Source organism: Myotis myotis, unplaced genomic scaffold (genome assembly GCF_014108235.1).
Source record: "Myotis myotis isolate mMyoMyo1 unplaced genomic scaffold, mMyoMyo1.p scaffold_m19_p_56, whole genome shotgun sequence".
Taxonomy (NCBI): Eukaryota; Metazoa; Chordata; class Mammalia; order Chiroptera; family Vespertilionidae; genus Myotis; species Myotis myotis.
Window position 1 is genome coordinate 437230 of NW_023416364.1, and position 19467 is coordinate 456696.

Sequence of the window (19467 nt, forward strand, 5' to 3'; positions counted from 1 at the left end):
AGCCTCCTCTCAGGAGCCGGTTTGTTTCATTCTTTAAACCCAGAGCGGAGCCTGTCGGCTTCTGGGCCGGGAGGGTCCATCCGGACCGCGTGGGTCACAGCCACAGGCCTGCCCTCCGGCCGCCAGGGAAGTGGCTCGCTGCTGCCATGTCACCCCGCAGGCAGGTCCTCTCCCACCTGCACTCGGCGTAGACCTCCCAGGAGAGACAGCTAAAGCGCCTGCCTCATTCCATGAACACAGGTGACACGTGAGAGCTGGCCCTGACCCTTGTTGCACTGATGCCGAGGGCAGGGCCAGCAGCACCCAGCGCTCGGATTGGCGAGGCCCCGGGTGTCGCTCCGGATTGGCGAGGCCCGCAGTCGGGGGAGGGCCCCATCACTCGGATTAGTGAGGCCTGGGGTGTAGCAGTCGGGGGAGGGCCCCAGCGCTCGGATTGGCAAGGCCCGGGGTGTTGCAGTCGGGGGAGGGCCGAGGCCAGGAAGCGCCTGAGTGCAAAGTCCCAAACAACAGGCCGGGCCCGGGGCGGGGCCAGCAGGCCGAGGCTCTTCCCTGCCCGGCGCAGGCTCCCAGGAGGGCTGAGGGCAGAGGCTGCCTGCAGGTGTCAGACCACAGCTCTGTGCTGAGAGCCCGCAGTCTGTGGGAACAGCACTGACTCCGGACACCAATGGCCTTGAGCAGAAAGGAGCTGAAATGTGATGGGACAGAGCGCATAACTGAACTATGTGAAGGGAATCCTTCAACCCACGTCCACCTGCGACGGCTGGGACCAGATCTGGGACTTCCGGGCCAGGCCCGACGACCTGCTCATCTGCACCTACCCTAAAGCAGGTAGGGCGGGGGGGGGGGGGGGGACGGGGGGGGGGGGGGGGGGGGGGGGGGGGGGGGGGGGGGGGGGGCGGGAAATGCCTTAATAATGAAATAAACAGATGACCGGGTTTGAGTGGAGGGCTGTTGGCTGGGCAGAGTGAGGGCCACAGCAAATTGCCGTGGAAACTGAAACTAAAATGACCTACAAGTTTTAAGCGTTTAATTCTTCCAGCGACGCCCATTTCTTTTTACTTCCTCAGAAGAGCGTGAATAAAACAGCAAAGAACAAAAGGGCTCTAGACTTGTTGACAGATTTGTTCCCCAGGCGGGCCTTCCTGTGGGCCTGGCACAAAGCTGCTCTGTGTGAGTGAGCAGGAAAGGGACCAGCCTGATTTGGGGACGAGGACGAGGAGGGGAGCAGTGGTTCTGCACTGCTGACCCGCTCAGCAGCCCTCAAATCTGCAGGTCAGGAGCGGAGAGCTGTTCTTCCGAAGTGTCCCAATTCTGTCCCAATTAATTAATGATCTGTCTAGATTTAGCGGGACATATGCAGGTGACCAGGGGTCAACAATAACGGCCTGTCGCCTGGTACTTCAAACCTAGACAGTTGAGCTGAACTGGAACACATGAACACACAGACAGAATCAGTGTGCAATCACACAGGGTTTATTTACCTATTCCTAGTGGGTCCTAGGCTCCGGCAAAGGCCACCCAGCGATGCACACCGAAAGACGGACGAGGAAGACGGAGACAGACAGGCGGCCGCAGTTGGTTCAGGCTCACACAGCACAGCAGTCAGTCAGGGGCTCATCTCACGGAACGATGTGGAGTCCTCCTCTCATCAAGCAGGAGACGTCCACTGAAGAAAATCTGGTCTTATATAGCCGGTGGTAAACAACTTGTGTCTTATCGGTGTGGGCCAGACGGTGTGCCTTATGCTAGGAGCAGGGTGTTTACACTTTAAGGGCTTAGGGTATTCACATCAGGATAGTGGGGCGTTCACCACATTTTGGAAGTTACAGAGTATTGGGTTCTTCACACAGCAAACATTTCACACATTAATTATTTCCACACATTAGAGGGGTTTTCTTATGACCATAAGAGTATTATAACACTAAGGAACAATGCAGCTCAGCCAACAGGACAGCAGCCCAGTGAATAGCTGTGGCAGGAAACAATGAACTGCACATAAGACTGCTTCACATTGGAGCCTTTTCATAAAAATCATACTATGGTAAAACAAGGTATAAAGAATGATGTTTTCTTAATCCCATCACAAACCTGGCTTCACAATGCACACAGATGTCTAACAAGCAGTTGGCCATCTTTAAGGATACAGTATCCTAACAGTCTACTCATCTCTACCTCCCTGCGGAACAAGGGACCACGTGGACTCAGGAGATAGTGGACTTAATACAAAATGATGGTGATGTTGACCGAACTCAACGAGCACCTACTCACGTGCGGTTTCCTTTCATCGAATGGATAATCCCGTCCATGGGATCGGGTGAGTGTAGAATAACTTCACTGGATTATACTCCTAAATGCAGACTCAGAATGCTGACTATCAAATAGCCTCCCAAAACTCTAGACACTCACACAAGTATATCAATATACTTGTGACTTCGTCTTTTTAAAAAACTGTATCTGGCCCATGCTGTTTTCTAGCCATCTCTTCTAACGGAGTCACTGTTCATACGGAAGGAAGTTAAATGTTGATCCTCTAGTTAGACATTAATTGTACTCCACAAGGAGGAGCCTAAGTGATTTCCTGGTCCACAGGTTGGGATTTGGGTTCTTATTTATTTGGTTTGCTGTTTGTTATGGTTAGACATTGTTCAAGAAAGAACATTAATTCGTCGGTTGGACACATCCTCGCGGGTCAGACCACAGAGCTGCCTGACATTGTCCAGTTGGCCCTCAGGTGGTGACAGTGAAAGCAGCATGTTGTGAAGCACAGCGAACACTAGTGGGAAATGATCAGAATCATTTTACAGGCTTGGAACAAGCAAGCGCGATGCCCTCACCACGGACCCTGAAAACACACCTTCCCTTCCAACTGCTGCCTCCGTCTTTCCTGGAGAAAAACTGTCAGGTAAAGAGCAACAGGAGCTCTGAGTGACACTCTGGTCTTCAATCTACTTCTTCTGAAAGCTCTTCACTTATTCAGGGAAAACCCTTCACCTCTTTCCAACAACCGCGTGCACGCGGCTCTGAGCCTTTCCTCTCCCAATACCCACATCCAGGATCCGCATCCTTAAGACCCCCGGACGGACGGATGGATGGATGGAGCTTGTGGGCGATAACCAGCGTGCAGCGGCCTCATGGGCTGTTTCTCTCCCCTCTTCTCCCCCCAGATAATCTATGTGGCGAGAAACCCCAAGGACAACCTGGTGTCTTACTACCATTTCCACAGAATGAATAAAGCGCTTCCGGACCCCGGGACCTGGGAAGAGTATTTTGAGAGCTTTCTGACTGGGAAAGGTATGAACATTCAGCTCTGAACCCCTTTCTAAGCCTCCAACACCATCAAAACGGTCATTTCCTGAGGACCCATGGGACCTGCCTTCTTGGATGTGAGGGTATCACCACCTGACACTGGGAGCTCTCTCCTCCGTGGAGTGTCAGCTGGTGAGCGGGACTCACCCTGTCCCTGTCCCATTCTCCTGGCCCCTGGCTCATGACCTGTCCCCGTCCCATTCCCCTGGCCCCTGGCCCATTCCCCTACCCCCACACTCTGGCCCCATCCCCACCCTGTCTTGTAGTGTGCTGGGGCTCATGGCACGACCACGTGAAAGGATGGTGGGAAGCCAGAGACCAACACCGCATCCTCTACCTCTTCTACGAGGACCTGAAGATGGTAAGGGGCAGCACGTTCCTATTTGACCATGAAATATTACATCATAGCATAGCGGCCGCATCAGGGCCTCACAGAGTGAACAGGGAGCAGAGAATGGCTCCATTTCACTGGCGACGGCTGTCCCCGTGCGCAATGCACTGGGCTGTCCTGGCTCCCGCATCGCGTCTCCCACAGCCCCTGGCTGCTGGTCCCTCACCTCGCCTTCCAGCACATCTATTTTAAATTCTGCTTAGGAGGGAAATGTTTTTCTAACACATTTTTTTCATTGAGGGACATCAATTTCAAGAAACAGTTTAAGAAATGATGGTATAATGGGAAAATACTAATGATTTAGAGTCAGAATTATTGAATTCAAATTCTAGATTTATTGCCAGATATAAAATATCGAGAGTGAAAAAACACAGAATTGTTTTTATGTTTTCAATCGAGATAATTGAGGTGTAATATAGTGTTAGTTTCAGGTATACAACAGGATGACTTGATATTTGTACACCTTGAAAAATGAGCACCACAGTAAGTCTACTTAACATCTGCACCAAATATAGTTATAATTATTTCTTATAGTTCAGCACCTTTCAGGTATGCAACACAGTATCATTAACCACAGTCGCCTGCTACACATACACCCCAGGACTGACTGAGCAGACAGCTGGGCGTCTGTATCTCTGACCCCTCACCCACTCCACGCAGCCCCGCCCTGCTCCCTGCAAACCCAGTCTGTTCCCCATATCTATGAATTCTTTTGTTTTGTTTTAAATTGCACTCTATGGTTTTTTTAAAAAAAATAACTTATTACATTTCTAGTATTCTAATACACAGGTACTCTAACCTCAGAGTCCCTAAACCCTTTTACATGTTCTGTGGTCATATTCTGGAATATTCCCTGAATGTAGTCACACAAAGCTCAGTTTTCCGCACTCTTGCTGATTCTTAGTCTGTAGACCAGCGATGGCGAACCTATGACACGCGGCGTGTCAGAGGTGACACGTGAACTCATTTTTTTTGGTTGATTTTTCTTTGTTAAATGGCATATAAATATATAAAATAAATATCAGAGATATGACTCTTTGTTTTACTATGGTTGCAAATATCAAAAAAATTCTATATGTGACACAGCACCAGAGTTAAGTTAGGGTTTTTCAAAATGCTGACATGCTGAGCTCAAAAGGTTCGCCATCACTGCTGTAGGCCAATTAAATTAAGCACTTTTTGTTGTCGTTAATCCTCACCCAAGTGTATGTTTTTTCCATTGGCTTTCTGAGAGGGTGAGAGGGATGGGGAGAGAGAGAAACATCTATGTGAGAGACACATGGATTGGCTGTTTCCCCCAGCTGGACTGGGGCCGGGGATCCAGCCTGCAACTGAGGTACATGCCCCTGAGCAGAATCAAACCTGTGACCCTTCAGATCACAGGCAACGGCTCTAACCACTGAGCATCTGGCCTGGGCACATTAAACATCCAACCTTTTAAAGCTGAAGCTCATCATAAAACAGAAGATACCATCGTGGGGTAAACTCTTCCACTTGCCCTCCCCCCACCCCTTCTAGAAACAGGTACGTTCCACAGCCACATCTCCCAGGGCTCTGTGTCCCTCTGATGAGAGAACACTGGCTCCCTAGGCACTGAGATACCTACGCACCGGTCGGATGGACTGGGCCTGGAGTCGTCAGCCGTGGGCACCTCTCAGTCGCCTCCTGAGTGTAACAGGTCCTCTCCATCCTCTGCCACACAGCACTGTCTGGGCGCGTTTCTGTCAAAGTCAGAGCCAGCGGCAGCCTCCCCGGTCAGGCCTCCATCGCCTGCCCCGTGCCTCTGCGGTATCTTAGTTCTATGGACTCTCCCTGCTGCACACGTGGCCGACCAAGACCCTCCAGGAACGGCCTGAGCAGGACATTTGGAAATAAGTTTAGGGCAGCATTCCCACACACTGCATCACACTCAGTGGTTCTTCCATCTCAGAGCAGGAAAAGCTTAATAATTATGGTTAATTTTTTAAGATAAATCTTTATTCTTCAGATTATTACAGATGTCCCTCTTTTTTCCCCCCCATAGCTCCCCTCCACCTGGTTCCCACCCCGCCCTAGGCCCTTACCCCCGCCACTGTCCTCATCCATAGGTGTATGATTTTTGTCCAATCTCTTCCCACACCCTTCACACCCCCTCCCCCCTGAGAATTGTCAGTCCACTCCCTTTCTATGCCCCTGCTTCTATTATATTCACCAGTTTATTCTGTTCATCGGATTTTTTATTGACATAATTTTTAAATTCACTTGTTGATAGATATGTATTTGTTGTCCCTTTGTTGTTCATAATTTCTATCTTTACCTTTTTCTTCTTCTTCCTCTTCTTAGAGAATACCCTTCAGCATTTCATATAATCCTGGTTTGGTTGTGATGAACTCCTTTAGCTTTTTCTTGTCTGTGAAGCTCTTTATCTGACCTTCAATTCTACATGATAGCTTTGCTGGGTAGAGTAATAGTGGTTGTAGGTCCTTGCTGTTCATCACTTTGAATACTTCTTGCCACTCCCTTCTGGCCTGTATGGTTTCTGTTGAGAAATCAGCTGACAGTCGTATGGGTACTCCCTTGTAGGTAACTAACTGTTTTTCTCTTGCTGCTTTTAAGATTCTCTTCTTGTCTTTTGCCCTTGTCATTTTAATTATTATGTGTTGTGGTGTGGTCCTCTTTGGATTCCTCTTATTTGGGGTTCTCTTTGCTTCCTGGTCTTGTAAGTCTATTTCTTTCATCAGGTAAGGGAAGTTTTCTGGCATTATTTCTTCTAATAGGTTCTCAATATCTTGCTCTCTCTCTTCTTCTGGCATCCCCATAATTCGGATGTTGGTACGTTTGAAGTTGTCTCAGAGGCTCCTTACACTATCTTCACATTTTTGGATTCTTTTTTCTTTTTGCATTTCTGGATGGGTGTTTTTTGCTTCCTCGCATTTCAAATCTTTGACTTGATTCTTGCGATCCTCTAGTCTGCTGTTGGATCTCTGTATAATATTCTTTACTTCAGTCAGTGTATGCTTAATTTCTGACTGGTCCTTTTCCATTTTTTTGGCATTCTCATTAAGATCCTTGAAGGTCTCACTAAGTTCCTCAGAGGTGTGTAGAAGATTCTTGAGTAACCTTATAACTGTGGTTTTGAACTCTAAATCCAGTAATTTGCTTTCCTCCGTTTCTTTCATTTGTGACATGTTTGTCTCCACATTTTGGCTGCTTCCCTCTGTTGATAGTGGCTTTATGTGGTAGGTGTCCTATTTGGCCCAGTGGGTCAGCCTCCCCAGTCACCTAAGGTGGACACTCTTGGTGCACCCCTTTGTGGGCTGGGTGCACAGTCTTGTTGTAGTTAAGCCTTGATTGCTGTTGATATCCCTGGGAGGAAATGACCTCCAGGCCAATTGACTGCAAGAACTCACTGTGTCTGTAGTGGAAGAACTGCTGTGCTGGAGACACCCTTATGGAGCAGGACTTGCTTCAGTGGGGCTTTGGTGCTCACTGAGTCTGCCTCTTAAGTGTGTCACTTATGGATGTGAGGAGTTGAAATCTTGTATCTGACCACTGGGCACACTGGCTCCTGGATCTCCAAGGAGGTGCAAATTCAACCAACATGTGAGTCCTCCCAGCAGGAGCGAGATCTGAAGATTTCTCCTCTTTGTTTGGGGTTTGGAAATTTTGGAGCTCCCTGACCCAGCTGCAGTTTGTTAGGTTAGGCTATAAAAGGACAAGCAATTCGTTTGCGCGACTGCGCACAGCTTGGGTGGGGTTATAAATTGGGTGGGGCAGGGTCTCAGAGAATCACCAGGGCGGAGAAAACAGTGATGCCTGTCCGTCAGCCATCTCCAGGTCTCTGTGTTCCCGCGTCACCTAGACCCGGCCCCCACAGTAACAATGATCCCTGCGAGCAGTTCTGCAAGAAAGCCACCCTCGCTTTCCGACCCGATGCCAGACCATCCAGTTTCTCCCCATAGGAATCTGGGTCCCTAGAGTCTCGCCGGAAATGAGCTCATACAGTTGGGAGCTTGCATCTCCCGATTGAAAAAAAACGTGCACCCAGGTGCAGCCCAGTTCACGCGCCTCTGTACCTCTGCTCTTGGCGCCTTGGCACCTCTCACCGAGCCTCAATGCGCTTTTCTCTTTCCTTCTGGTTGTAGAACTTCCACTCAGCCAGCTTTCCCGTGATTCTGGATGATAGCCTTTTTGTCTTTTAGTTGTAGTTTTAATGTGGTTGTGGGGGGCTGCACGGATAGGTATATACCTTATGCCGCCATCTTGGTTTCTGTGGTTAAGTTTTTTAAAATATATTTTATTGATTTTTTACAGAGAGGAAAGGAGAGGGATAGAGAGTTAGAAACATCAGTGAGAGAGAAACATCTGCCTCCTGCACACTCCCCACTGGGGATGTGCCTGCAACCAAGGTACATGCCCTTGACCGGAATCGAACCGGAATCGAACCAGGCCGCTGCTTTATCCACTGAGCCAAACCCATTAGGGCTATGGTTAATTTTTAAAAACCTGTGTCACAGTATTAAAATGAGTTATTTCTGGAAAGTTCAGCATTTAGGAGGCAGGATTGTTTTTTGATTTTATGTTACTTATCACCATTGTTTTTTTATTTTATGTTAATGCAATATTTTTTAAACTGTTTTATATCAAATCTTCACTTTTCTTTTCACTCTGATCACAGAACCCAAAGCATGAAATCCGGAAGCTGGGAGAATTTATTGGGAAAAAGCTGGATGACAGCGTCCTGGATAAAATTGTCCATCACACTTCGTTTGATGTTATGAAGCAAAATCCCATGGCGAACTACTCGACAGTCCCCGCCGAGATCATGGACCACTCGGTGTCTCCGTTCATGAGGAAAGGTGGTTCTCTCTGCGCGTCACGACCTTGAAAGGGCTGTCGAGGACCCCAGGGCCTGTGGGGAGGTTTCCACGGATAAGACAAGGTCCATAATAAATGATACTGGGGAAGGAGTATTTAAGAGACCACAGACGAAATGAAACCAACGTGTACCCACACTAGAGAGTAAGGTTTAGTGCCTAAACCCACTGCCTTATCTCACTCCCCTCCAGAGTTCTCGATGATAAGGTGGAAATACACTTAGGTCCGATGGAGCAACGCATCCACGGTGTAGATGGCTCTATGCTATCTGACATGCAAGAGGACGGGGAAAGACAGGAAAGCCCTTAGGCCTGCGGTTTTAACGTGGTGTCCCCCCCGACCCCTGCCATAACGTGGCTTAGGGGCAGCAGGCTCTCCTGGCCTCACAATCAGACAGATGACTGTCTTTTCCCTTCGGACGGAAAGGGACGGGCTGGCAGGAGGAACGCCGAGCCCAGCCCTGCCCTCCTGCAGGGCGAGTGGACACCGCACACAAGAGCAGGACAGAGGGCACACAGTCCTCCAGCAGCTCTGACTCCCATGTCTTTTCAGGGGCAGTCGGAGACTGGAAGAATCACTTCACCGTGGCTCAGAACGAGAGGTTTGACGAAGACTACCAGCGGAGAATGGCTGGGACAAGTCTAGCTTTCCAATTCCAGTTCTAGAGAGAGAAAGTGTTCAGTTTATTACCCAACTCACTGGGCAACAACCCATAGCAGCTTCATTCCCAGACCACACAGCATTGGGCCCAGGTTCTCAGACCAGTTGTTCGTCATGTTTGCTTTTGTTCACTCGACAAAGAAAAGATCAGAGTCAGCAGCGAGGGGGAAGGTGGGGAGTGGGAACTGGGGAGAAGGTTCAATAAACTACTAGTTACAAACATGACATTGGTGCTAATGATCATTCTGCTGACGCTTACCGATCATGTGCTTGTTAACATTAACAGTGCTCCAGTCCTCACATAAAAACACACTCAAGTTTTCAGATTAAGTCTTGGTTAAAGGTAGCGTCTTTTTATTGATTGATTTTAGAGGGGGGGCGGGCGGTAGAGATAAACATCGATTTGCTGTTCTACTTATGTACCCATTGGTCGCTTCTTGTATGTGCCCTGACTGGGGATCAAACCCACAACCTTGGCGTAATGAAGACAACGCTCTAACCAACTGGGCTGCCCGGCCAGGGCCAAGCTAAATGTTAATGCCGCACTGAAATGTGTGAACAGCGACTAATTCCAGCAAAGACTTGTCAGCCAGGTACCTCCAGTGGCTGCTTCCCCCTGAAATCTCCAGTTCACCCCAGGATTCAGGCTGTAATACCTTCACCCCCATCTCTCACCACAACCTGGGGACGTGGCTGGACTCGCTTCCCCCACAAGTGCTACCATTCAGTCTGTCATGCTGTGACGCTCTGAGTGCCTCCACAGTCACCTTCTCACATTCAGCGTGCCCTCTATGGCTGTCACCTCCATAGCCCCCTCCGGTCAGACCTGTGCCTCCTGTCCAGGCAAGTGTGGGCTTCCCGACGGTTTCTCTGCTCATCACACCTGCCAGGGCTATGCTCCTGCAGTGAAACTCTGATGGCATTTCCCCTAGTGCTACGTTCTTCAATAATGCGGAAGTTTCCCTCTGAGAGCTGTACCCAAGCTTCTTAGCCATGAATTCGGAGGCAGCCATAGCTATGTTCGATACAGGTGATCGCATCTTCCAAACCGCCTCCATGCTGCAGCCAATCAGCCTCCCACAGAGCCTGCTCTCACCTGTCAGGCCCTAAACTACTGGTTTCATTCTCGCGGTGCCTCCACAGGGAATCCCCTCCTCTCTGCCCTGCACACGGGCAGCGTGCCCAGCCCCCGCGCCTCCTGGTCCTGAAGAGACCCCTGTCCCTCTGACTCCTCTGCACTTGGTATAATTTGCCTTTTTATTAATATGAAAGCATATTGTGCTGTCACTGGTCTGTCTGTTGTCTTTCCTGTGCTTGTTTAAACGTCCTCTGTGTATTTTTCTCCAAGACAGGGACGACATACCTCATTGCACACTAAACAGCATGTACCCTGCACAGAAATAAGGAACTGGGAGAACATTTCACTCAAGAAAATTCTAAAAAGCTAACTTTATATCCTAAGGAGCTCTAAAACGCTCTCCTCTGTGGCTCGCTGTGCAACACCGTGGGAGTAACCACGTGTGGCTGTGTAATTAACATTTACACTTTAGCTCCTCACTCTCACCAGCCAGGTTTCCAGGGATCAGGAGCACGTAACTGGGCCTATCATTTGGACAGCATGTTTTTTAAATATATATTTTATTGATTTTTTACAGAGAGGAAGGGAGAGAGGATAGAGAGTTAGAAACATCGATGAGAGAGAAACATCAATCAGCTGCCTCCTGCACACCTCCTACTGGGGATGTGCCCTTGACTGGAATCGAACCTGGGACCCTTCAGTCCGCAGGCTGACGCTCTATCCACTGAGCTAACCGATTAGGGCCACCATTTCTTTCTTCTTTTCAGTTGGGTCAAGTTTCTAAGCTTTCTAAATCTCCGTTTTCTGGCTAATGAAAAGAAAATAGGATTCCACCAAATCTCCTATCTACCTACTCCAGGACTTCTGTGAGGATCAAATGAGATGAGGCACGGGAAAATGCTCCACAGATATTTGGAAGTGTAAAAAGATTCCATCTGTGTTCCTGGAACTCCAAGGAGGCTAGTCGCTAGGGAGAGGAAGCTGGGCGTTGCTACCTGACATCATTACTTGGCGGCCAAGCCAAGTTTCCAGGCTGGGCTGGGCTATGGGCTGCATTTTGCGCCATGGGGTCTTGGCAGCGTTGGCTGCGATTTGGTGGGGTATCACTCTGGGGTGGTGGTGGGGCCTGTGTCCCACTTGGGGGAAGCCAACTGTTGCTTTCTGGGCGCCAGGTCCATGGTGTCACTTCTCTGTGCACATCACGGCAGCACCTGCATTGAGCATCTGCCCCTTGGTGGTCAGTGTGAGTAATAGTGACTGGTCAGAAGGTGGGAAGGACACTTAGCATATTAGCCTTTCATATAGATAGACTAGAGGCCCGGTGCATGAATTTGTGCATAGGTGGGGTCCCTCAGCCTGGATGGCGATGGAAGTCCATGGGGGGGGGGTGCCCGCTGGCCAGGGGCAGGGACCCCTGGAAAGTTGGCCTGCCAGCCCCCCAATCATGGCCTATCAGGGGGCCAGCCGGCAGGGGGCAGCATAGGAAGTTGGCTGTGGGAGTGCACTGACCACCAGGGGGCAGCTCCTGCATTAAGCGTCTGGCCCCTGGTGGTCAGTGCATGTCATAGCAACTGGTCAACCAGTCATTCTGGTCATTCGGTTGTAACGGTCACTTAAGCTTTTATATATATAGATTTCTATCACCAGAAAGAGATCTAGCGGAGAAGACCTTTTATTTTCACAAAAATCCTTTGGGTGTGGACTTATGTCCCAGTGGGAAACTAATCCTACAGGTAAGAGGCATTAGGTAAGTTCTTCCATGGGGAGTGATGGAACCTAGTTTGAAAGGCACCTCCAGTATTTCTAAGCCTGGGGTCTGACTGCTCAGCACTAAGCCTCATCCTTCCTGTCCTGCTCAGTCTAACCACACGCTTCCACACTGACCACAGGCTGCTCGCCCATCCCAGACCCTGAACCAGCCCAGGCTGGCCGGGTGTTGGCCACTGTCCACCCACGATCAGGTGACATTTAATAATGTTCCACTAAATGGCTAGCCCACCCTACTGTCAAAAGCTCTGAAGTCAGCAGGGCCCCAAGAGGACTATGGCCTTGCACTTGACTACCAGGGACATGTCCGGTCTGAACTCTGTCCTTCATTCCTTTACATCTAGATTCCTCCCCTGGAATGGGCACAGCAAGGCTCTGCAGGCCTGATGAGATGTGGCGCCTTCTGCAGCTGTGCTCCAGCTCCCCCACCCCCAGGACCCCAGCCTCGGAGCCTGCCAGCTCCCTGGATAAACAGCACAAGGAGAGAGGGCTTGAGCTCAGGTCATGTGACCTTGCACTCAGGTTTCTACCTCTTACTTTCCCCCAAACCACCTACATAACCTTGGCAGGTAAAGCCAACCTATATATTTTGGATATTTAACCCTAGCACAAACAGACCAACTCAAACAGGCCTTAACTTGGCCTCTCCCCTCAAGTCTCTTAAAACTAGTGATTAGCACATTATGCTCTTGATCTATTTGTATCCCTTCCTTTACCTCAAGCCTATTAGTACATTGTCCATGCTCTGTGTTTTATCACCAGAGCAATGTCCTTGGATTCCTGTGGAGGAAGTCTGATTTGAATCAAGAAAATGTGTATTAAAACAAACTGCATGTAAGAGATGCAAGAAGTACGCTAGCACAGTGCAGTTGGTGCGATGATTCTATGTAAAACATGAAGACACTTCTGTGTCCAGCAGTGTTGGGAGGAGACTTGTACAACTGAATAGGCTCCTGAGGCCATTGGCTGTTGGCTGTTGGTGAAGGACCAATAGAAACACAGATTTCAAATAAACACATTATGTCAACTCAAACTTAAATCTACACCAATAAAAACACTCTCAGATAAGAAATATCACAATAAGATAGGGAATTAGAAAGTAAGTGATTTCTGCATCACCAGACTCAGCACTCGGATGAGAGAGGTGTGTACTCTACTTATATAAAAACCCTGGGTGTAACATCATGGCCAGAAGCACAACCAACTGGAAGGAAGTCAGTCCTGCAGGGGTCATCTTGGAAATGGCTGCGCCCTCCCATAGCTGTTTCCTGGAGGGCAAGGTTTCAGGCAGGAACCCACCCTCAGAGCAGAGCGTGGAAGTGAAATGATTTGTAATGGATCTATTATTGAAGCTACCTTTGGAAATACTATATCTATAGATCAGTGGTTCTCAACCTTGGCTGCACATTAGAATCACCTGGGAATCTTTTTAAAATCCTGATTTCTGGGCCTCATCCTCTGGAAATTCTGTTTCTTTGTTACTAATGTTGTGGCCCCACCCCATAACAAAGGAACAATTTCCGGAGGATGAGGCCCAGGAATCAGGATTTTAAAAAGATTCCCAGGTGATTCTAATGTGCAGCCAAGGTTGAGAACCACTGATATAGATAATATTAAAAATATATTTAAATGTGCAATTCTTTGTCCAAAAAATGAGCATGTTCAAAAATTAAATGAAGAAAATTTGGATATACTCGATGTAGATTTTCACACATATTTGAGTGATGATTCCGTTGATTCCACAGATGATGCTGAAAAAGAAAATTTTTCATTCGAATTTCTTAATAGTAAGACAGAGAAAGACAGCATTTCCCGGGCTTACACCATCATCAATGCATTGAGTATTGGGGTTTACATACTAGCACAGCAAAGTAAAGTGTTCTCCCCTCTGGGAAATATGAAGTTACCATTGGACAGAAGAGGAGCCAAGTTTCAAATACAAATTCACCAGACAAACGTTTTTTCTCCTCTGCTAGTCTAGAAGCATCACAAATAAGGCTCTGCAAAGTGTGTGTGTGTGTTTTCTTCATTCTACCCTCAGTTCCCTATCATTAATTAGCTTCATTTTTTTCTTTTAAAAATATATATTGTTATTGATGTCAGAGAGGGAGAGAGAGAGATGGAAACATCAATGTTGAGAGAGAGTCATTGCTCCGCTGCCTCCTGCATGTCCCCTACTAGGCATGGAGCCCACAACATGGGAATGTGCCCTTGACCGGGATGGGACCCCAGACCCTTGAGTCTGCAGGCCGACCCTCTCTCCTCCGAGTCAAACCTGCTAGGGCAATTCGTTTTTAAAGAATGTGAAATGCATATGTTGGAACTAAATGTGAACAAATCAATTATATACTTTTAAGTGCCCATATCTTGATCTCAACACTTACTTCTCTGCATAAAATGCAAGCACTCCCAAGTTTGTTTGTTTTTTTTAGTGTCTTGTCTCTGAGAGACAATGGAAGGACCCAACTGAAAAAAACCTCCAAGCATCAGTCGGTCCCTCAATGCTTGAGCGATGACCCAGGAACCAAGAGGTCACATGTTCCACTCTGGGACATGGCACGTGCAGGGGTTGGGGGCTCCACCCCCAGGAGGAGGTGTGCAGGAGGTAGCCAATAGATGATTCTCTGTTGTCAATGTTTCTGGCTCTTTCCCTCTCCCTTTCACTCTCTGTAAAACCCACAGAAGAGACTTTTTAGAAAAGAAAAAGGAAGGAAACCCACGTGCAATCCCGCTGTGCTCCTGCAGTTCGTCAGCAGGTCCTCAGAAAAATGGGTGCTGGACCAGCTCCCCGGGGCCGCTGCAGCTTCCGCCCTGCCCGTCTCAGGTCTCAGGGATACTGGCAGGATTTCCAGTCCTCCTGCACTTTTATACTGGTTGGAGGGGAATTCCCGAGTAGGCGGAGCCTATCAAATTAGCATAATCTTGGGGAGGGACACAGGGCTTTAAGGAGTTGCTTTTCTGGGTCCTTTAGCTTTTTCAGGGGTTTACACATGACATGGACCCATTTTCTGACTCTTTGGAAGATGTACCTCCCTTAAGGAAAGCCAACATGTGTGGATTCGCCTGCTGTTTCCACAGACTGCTCAGTGAATAACGTGAAGACAATGGGAAATCTGAGGGGAAAACTCAAAGGTATGCCTATACAATCATTCAAGAGAGAAACTAACTACACATAAACAGAGCAAGGCGAGCACCCACTGAGCCCTCCGATTGGCTCCAGGGGTCAGAGCAGGTTCATTCCTGGGGATCGGGCTGTCATCTAATTCCTTCTTCTCTAATCAAAGTGATGGAGCCAGTGTGGAGACTGTGAAGTTCTTTGGGGCAGTAGTCACAAAGCTAATGAAACGGAGTCCTTGTAGGGTGAAGGGAAGGGCCCTCAAGAACTCTGGAGGGTGGAGGGCGGATCTGAGTCAGGCCCGACTGCTGATGTGCAGGTGATAAAAGATAGAAATCGCAGGGTGGGGGGCTCAGCCAGGGTGGAAAAGTACTGAACATAGCTTGTAACTTGAATCAGACATAGGGGAAGACCAGACTTGAAAAACAAGTCCAGATAAGGGTGACATCTGGGAATGAAGGAAGTTGAGCAAAGCCTGTCAGGGAGAAGAATAGCTTTAGCAAAACAGCAGGAATTCTGCCAGAGTGGCATCTGGGGAAAGAAGGAAGCTGGGCAAAGCCTGAAAAACAGCAGGAATTCCGCCTGGCCCTCACCCGGGGGGTGGGCGGGCTGTTAGTTCAGTAGCCAAACAATAGGAATAGGACAGATCAGCCAAGGTCGGGAGGGGTGATAAAAGGAGGGACTGCCCCTCCGCCCTTCGCCCTTCCCCCGGCGATTGCCTGCTGCTGTGTCAGCTACGTCAGGGGCCCAGATTCGAATCTGTAATCAATAAATGCTTGCTTGCTCTAACTAATTATGAGTCGGTGGTCTGTCTCTGGGGAACTCGCTCCGTAACAAAGAGCACAAGGTCATTCAGCCATTCATTCCAGAAGAACTGATGGAGGCCTCGCTCAGACCCTGCTCCGCGGGGCCCCACAGACACAGGGACTAGACCTGCCCTCGGCAGGGCTAAGCTGTTTGGCTGCAGACAGATGGGTTTCTCTCGCTAGGCTCCCACTCTTCACCCTGTTCAGAAGGGGGCCCTCACCCTGGCCCTCAACTTCTTCAACTCGAGCTTCCTGTCTTCCAGTTACCTGACCTGAGTATGCAAATTAATTTCACCTCCCTCCGCTCCAGTTTCCTCCTCCAGAAAATGGATTAATGTAACCTACAAGGTGACCCTGCTCCCACCACACAGGAAGCCCTCAAGGGGCTCTTGGCACCTGGGTCCCCCCCAGGGGAGGGGCCAAACCCCACCCCTAACCCTCGCACGCCTGGCCCTGCCTAGACGCGGCTAGACCTTACAGAAAGCAGCTGCCAGGCCTGCTCAGAACCATTCCGCTGGAGGCAGAACAGGGAGAAGGTCTCACGTCCAAGAGCGAGCATATCCGAAGCCTCACCCGCTTGGAGACAGCCGGGAGCCTGGCAGAAGGGGAAAGCGAGGTCAGAGGAGCTCCAAGGACTGTCCGCAGCCCACCAGGCCTGGGCCACCCATCACACACCCTTGTGAGCAGGTGGCGGCCCCACACCCGAAGGCAGGGGACCTCGCTGGTGCCTGAGAGCGTGGCCTGTGGTGCAGCGGCCCTGACCCGGCACCTGCTCGCCCAGGCCACCGGCCTCCGTAGTCCTGGGCATCCACATCTCCGAAAGGGGCCCGGGAACAGCGCCTGCGTTCTTCTTGCAGGGCCCACAGGCAGGCATGGCGGGGCCCTCAAACTCACCCAGGCTGGTGGCCCAGGTGGGCTTCCTCTCCCCCGGCCCTCAACCAGATGGTGTCATTCCATCCCCCAAACCCACCAAGCCTCCCAGAGAAGCTGGTCCTGGTCTGGATGCCCAGGATCCCACCTCCAGTCCCCAAGCCCTCACGGTGGGCCCATACTCACCCGTGGGAAACCCGGGTTCTTGCATCCTGGATGCTGCTGGGCCCTCTGCGCTTGATGCTCTGGCAATCAACCCTGCGAGTGTCGCCTTAAATACCTCGTAGGCACTTGCCACCCACCGGTCCCACCCTAAGGGGCTGGAGGCAGCCCTGCCCTCAGGCCCTGCCCCTTGTGCAGGTGTGTGTGTGCCTAGTTGAGCAAATGTGTGTGTGTGGGGGGGGGCGGGGAGGCGCAATCATTGATTAGTCCTTTGATGGAGCGGCTGCCGCACCCGGTGCCTGTCCTAGGGGCTGGGAGGCCTCAGTGGCCAGACAGCCCTGGCCCTGCCTGCCCTCAACAGGACTCGGGTAGTGTGCTGTTCCCGAGGGGGCTTTTATTAGAACCCATGTGAGTGAGGATGACCTGCGTGATGGAACGCCAAAGGACACCGCCCTGTGAGATCTCCTTGCTAACTCCAGCTCGCCCTCTGAACTGCCTCTTCCCGTGTCAGGGTGGCTTCTCCCCTAACTGGACATGATTTCTGCTTCCTGGGGGCACGTTGGTCTCCAGGACAGTTGATGGCCCTGTTGTCCACAAGGGATAACCCAACCAATTCCTTGGTTTATAAATTATGACTGGAGGCCCCCTTCTCCATGATATCTAAAAGAAAAACAGGGTGTGTAACAAACCAACACACACACACACACACACACACACACACACACACACACATATTAGGTGTCACATGGGGCGGATTGGATGGGCAAAGCTGAGGGGAGGGGCCAGGCTTGGGGTTGGGGGAGGGGATGGGGAACTGGGTATTTCATGCCTTGGCGTGGGGGCTGGTTTCTGAGACAGACTTGGTGATATCTGTCCAGGTCCCTCAGCCAAAGACCATGAGTAGGACACCAGTAGTTGAGCAAATGTGGGCTTCTTTACTTTTTAAGAATTTTTTAAAGAAACTTTGTTATTTTTTGATGAGAGAGAGAGAGAGAGAGAGAAACAATGATGTGAGAGAAACATGGATTGGTTGCCTCCCACAAGCACCCTGACCAGAGCCAGGATAGAACCTGCAACCACGTATGTGCCCTTGACCAGCATTCCCTTGACCCAGAATAGAGCCCTCAGCTTTCCCATGCATGACACGACCTACTTGTGCAGAATAAGAGGGATGGACGGCAACCCCGGGGAAGACCTCACAATTGTTCTCCAAAAAAAATGACCATCATCATCTTAGTCTTACACTTTATCACCCTGGCAACAGAAGAACTCATTCCTTTTAAAAGACATGAAAACAACTGGGTTTACTGAGTAAAAGATGTCCTGCCGTAACCGGTTTGGCTCAGTGGATAGAGCGTCGGCCTGTGGACTTAAGGGTCCCAGGTTCGATTCCGGTCAAGGGCATGTACCTTGATTGCAGGCACATCTCCAGTACGGGGTGTGCAGGAGGCAGCTGATCGATGTTTCTCTCTCACTGATGTTTCTAACTCTCTATCCCTCTCCCTTCCTCTCTGTAAAAAATCAATATAATATATATATTTTTAAAAGTGTCCTTAATGTCTCTGACTTTTTCTTCTCAGGTGGAACTTATGTAGAACAGACTTCCTCCTCCTGTCTACTTGGAGGGGGACCCCTACTGCTAATATACAAAACTATACACATTTGATTCACATTAAACAAAGGCTCACTTATATGGACCTTTATGCCTTGGGACCCAAGGTCCAAAAAACATAGAGAAATGTTTTCTCTAAAGGTCACTGCAATGGGAAATGTCTGACTGTTACTGGGTGTACTAGTTATTGCCTTGCATTATCCAATGATTATAATATAAATTGTTCTAATTACTCAGCTATCTCTTATAGAAATGGACATACCAAGCTGCCGGCTGGCTGGTTTCTTATATGTGGTTTAACTGTTTATTCTTATATCCCTGCTAACAGCACCGGAGGACCGTAAGTGCATAAAGACTGATGGAGGCATTGAGGAGCTCCTACTGTTCAACTCTGAGGAATTTATATACCAAAACAACCTGGTTACAATGGATTTTTAAAATATATGTTTTTATTGATTTCAGAGAGGAAGGGAGAGGGAGAAAGCTAGAAACATCAATGATGAGAGATGTGCTGCCTCCTGCATGCCCCACATTGGGGATCCGGGTATGTGCCCTCATGTGGAATAAAATTGTGAGCTCCTGGTTCATAGGTCGATACTCAACTGTTAGGGGCAGAAATAGAATACTGGGGACTAGTTATTAGTTATAAGAAATAAAGCAAGAAATATTAATCATATTAATATTAATCTGCTAACTGTGATTGTTTTTGTGTTGATTAAAGAAAGCACCAAGATTGTTTTATTCTGATTAAAGAAAGCACATTCTAACCTGGCTGGGAGGCATAGCCTACCCCACCCCCCAGATGCCCAAACAGTGGAGTCCCGCCCCAGCCTGCAGAGCCTA

At 49.3% G+C, this 19467-nt stretch overlaps 1 protein-coding gene across 1 annotated transcript; it reads left to right on the forward strand.

Annotated features, from left to right (window-relative positions):
* Positions 1–40: 40 nt before the first annotated feature.
* LOC118657495 (sulfotransferase 1C4-like) lies at positions 41–9439 on the forward strand. The gene is given in 8 exon segments (XM_036311545.1): positions 41–711; positions 713–828; positions 2189–2314; positions 2805–2902; positions 3165–3291; positions 3573–3667; positions 8355–8535; positions 9107–9439. Coding segments are annotated over 8 exon segments (903 nt in total). The 5' UTR covers positions 41–664; the 3' UTR covers positions 9220–9439.
* The last annotated feature ends 10028 nt before the right edge of the window (positions 9440–19467 follow it).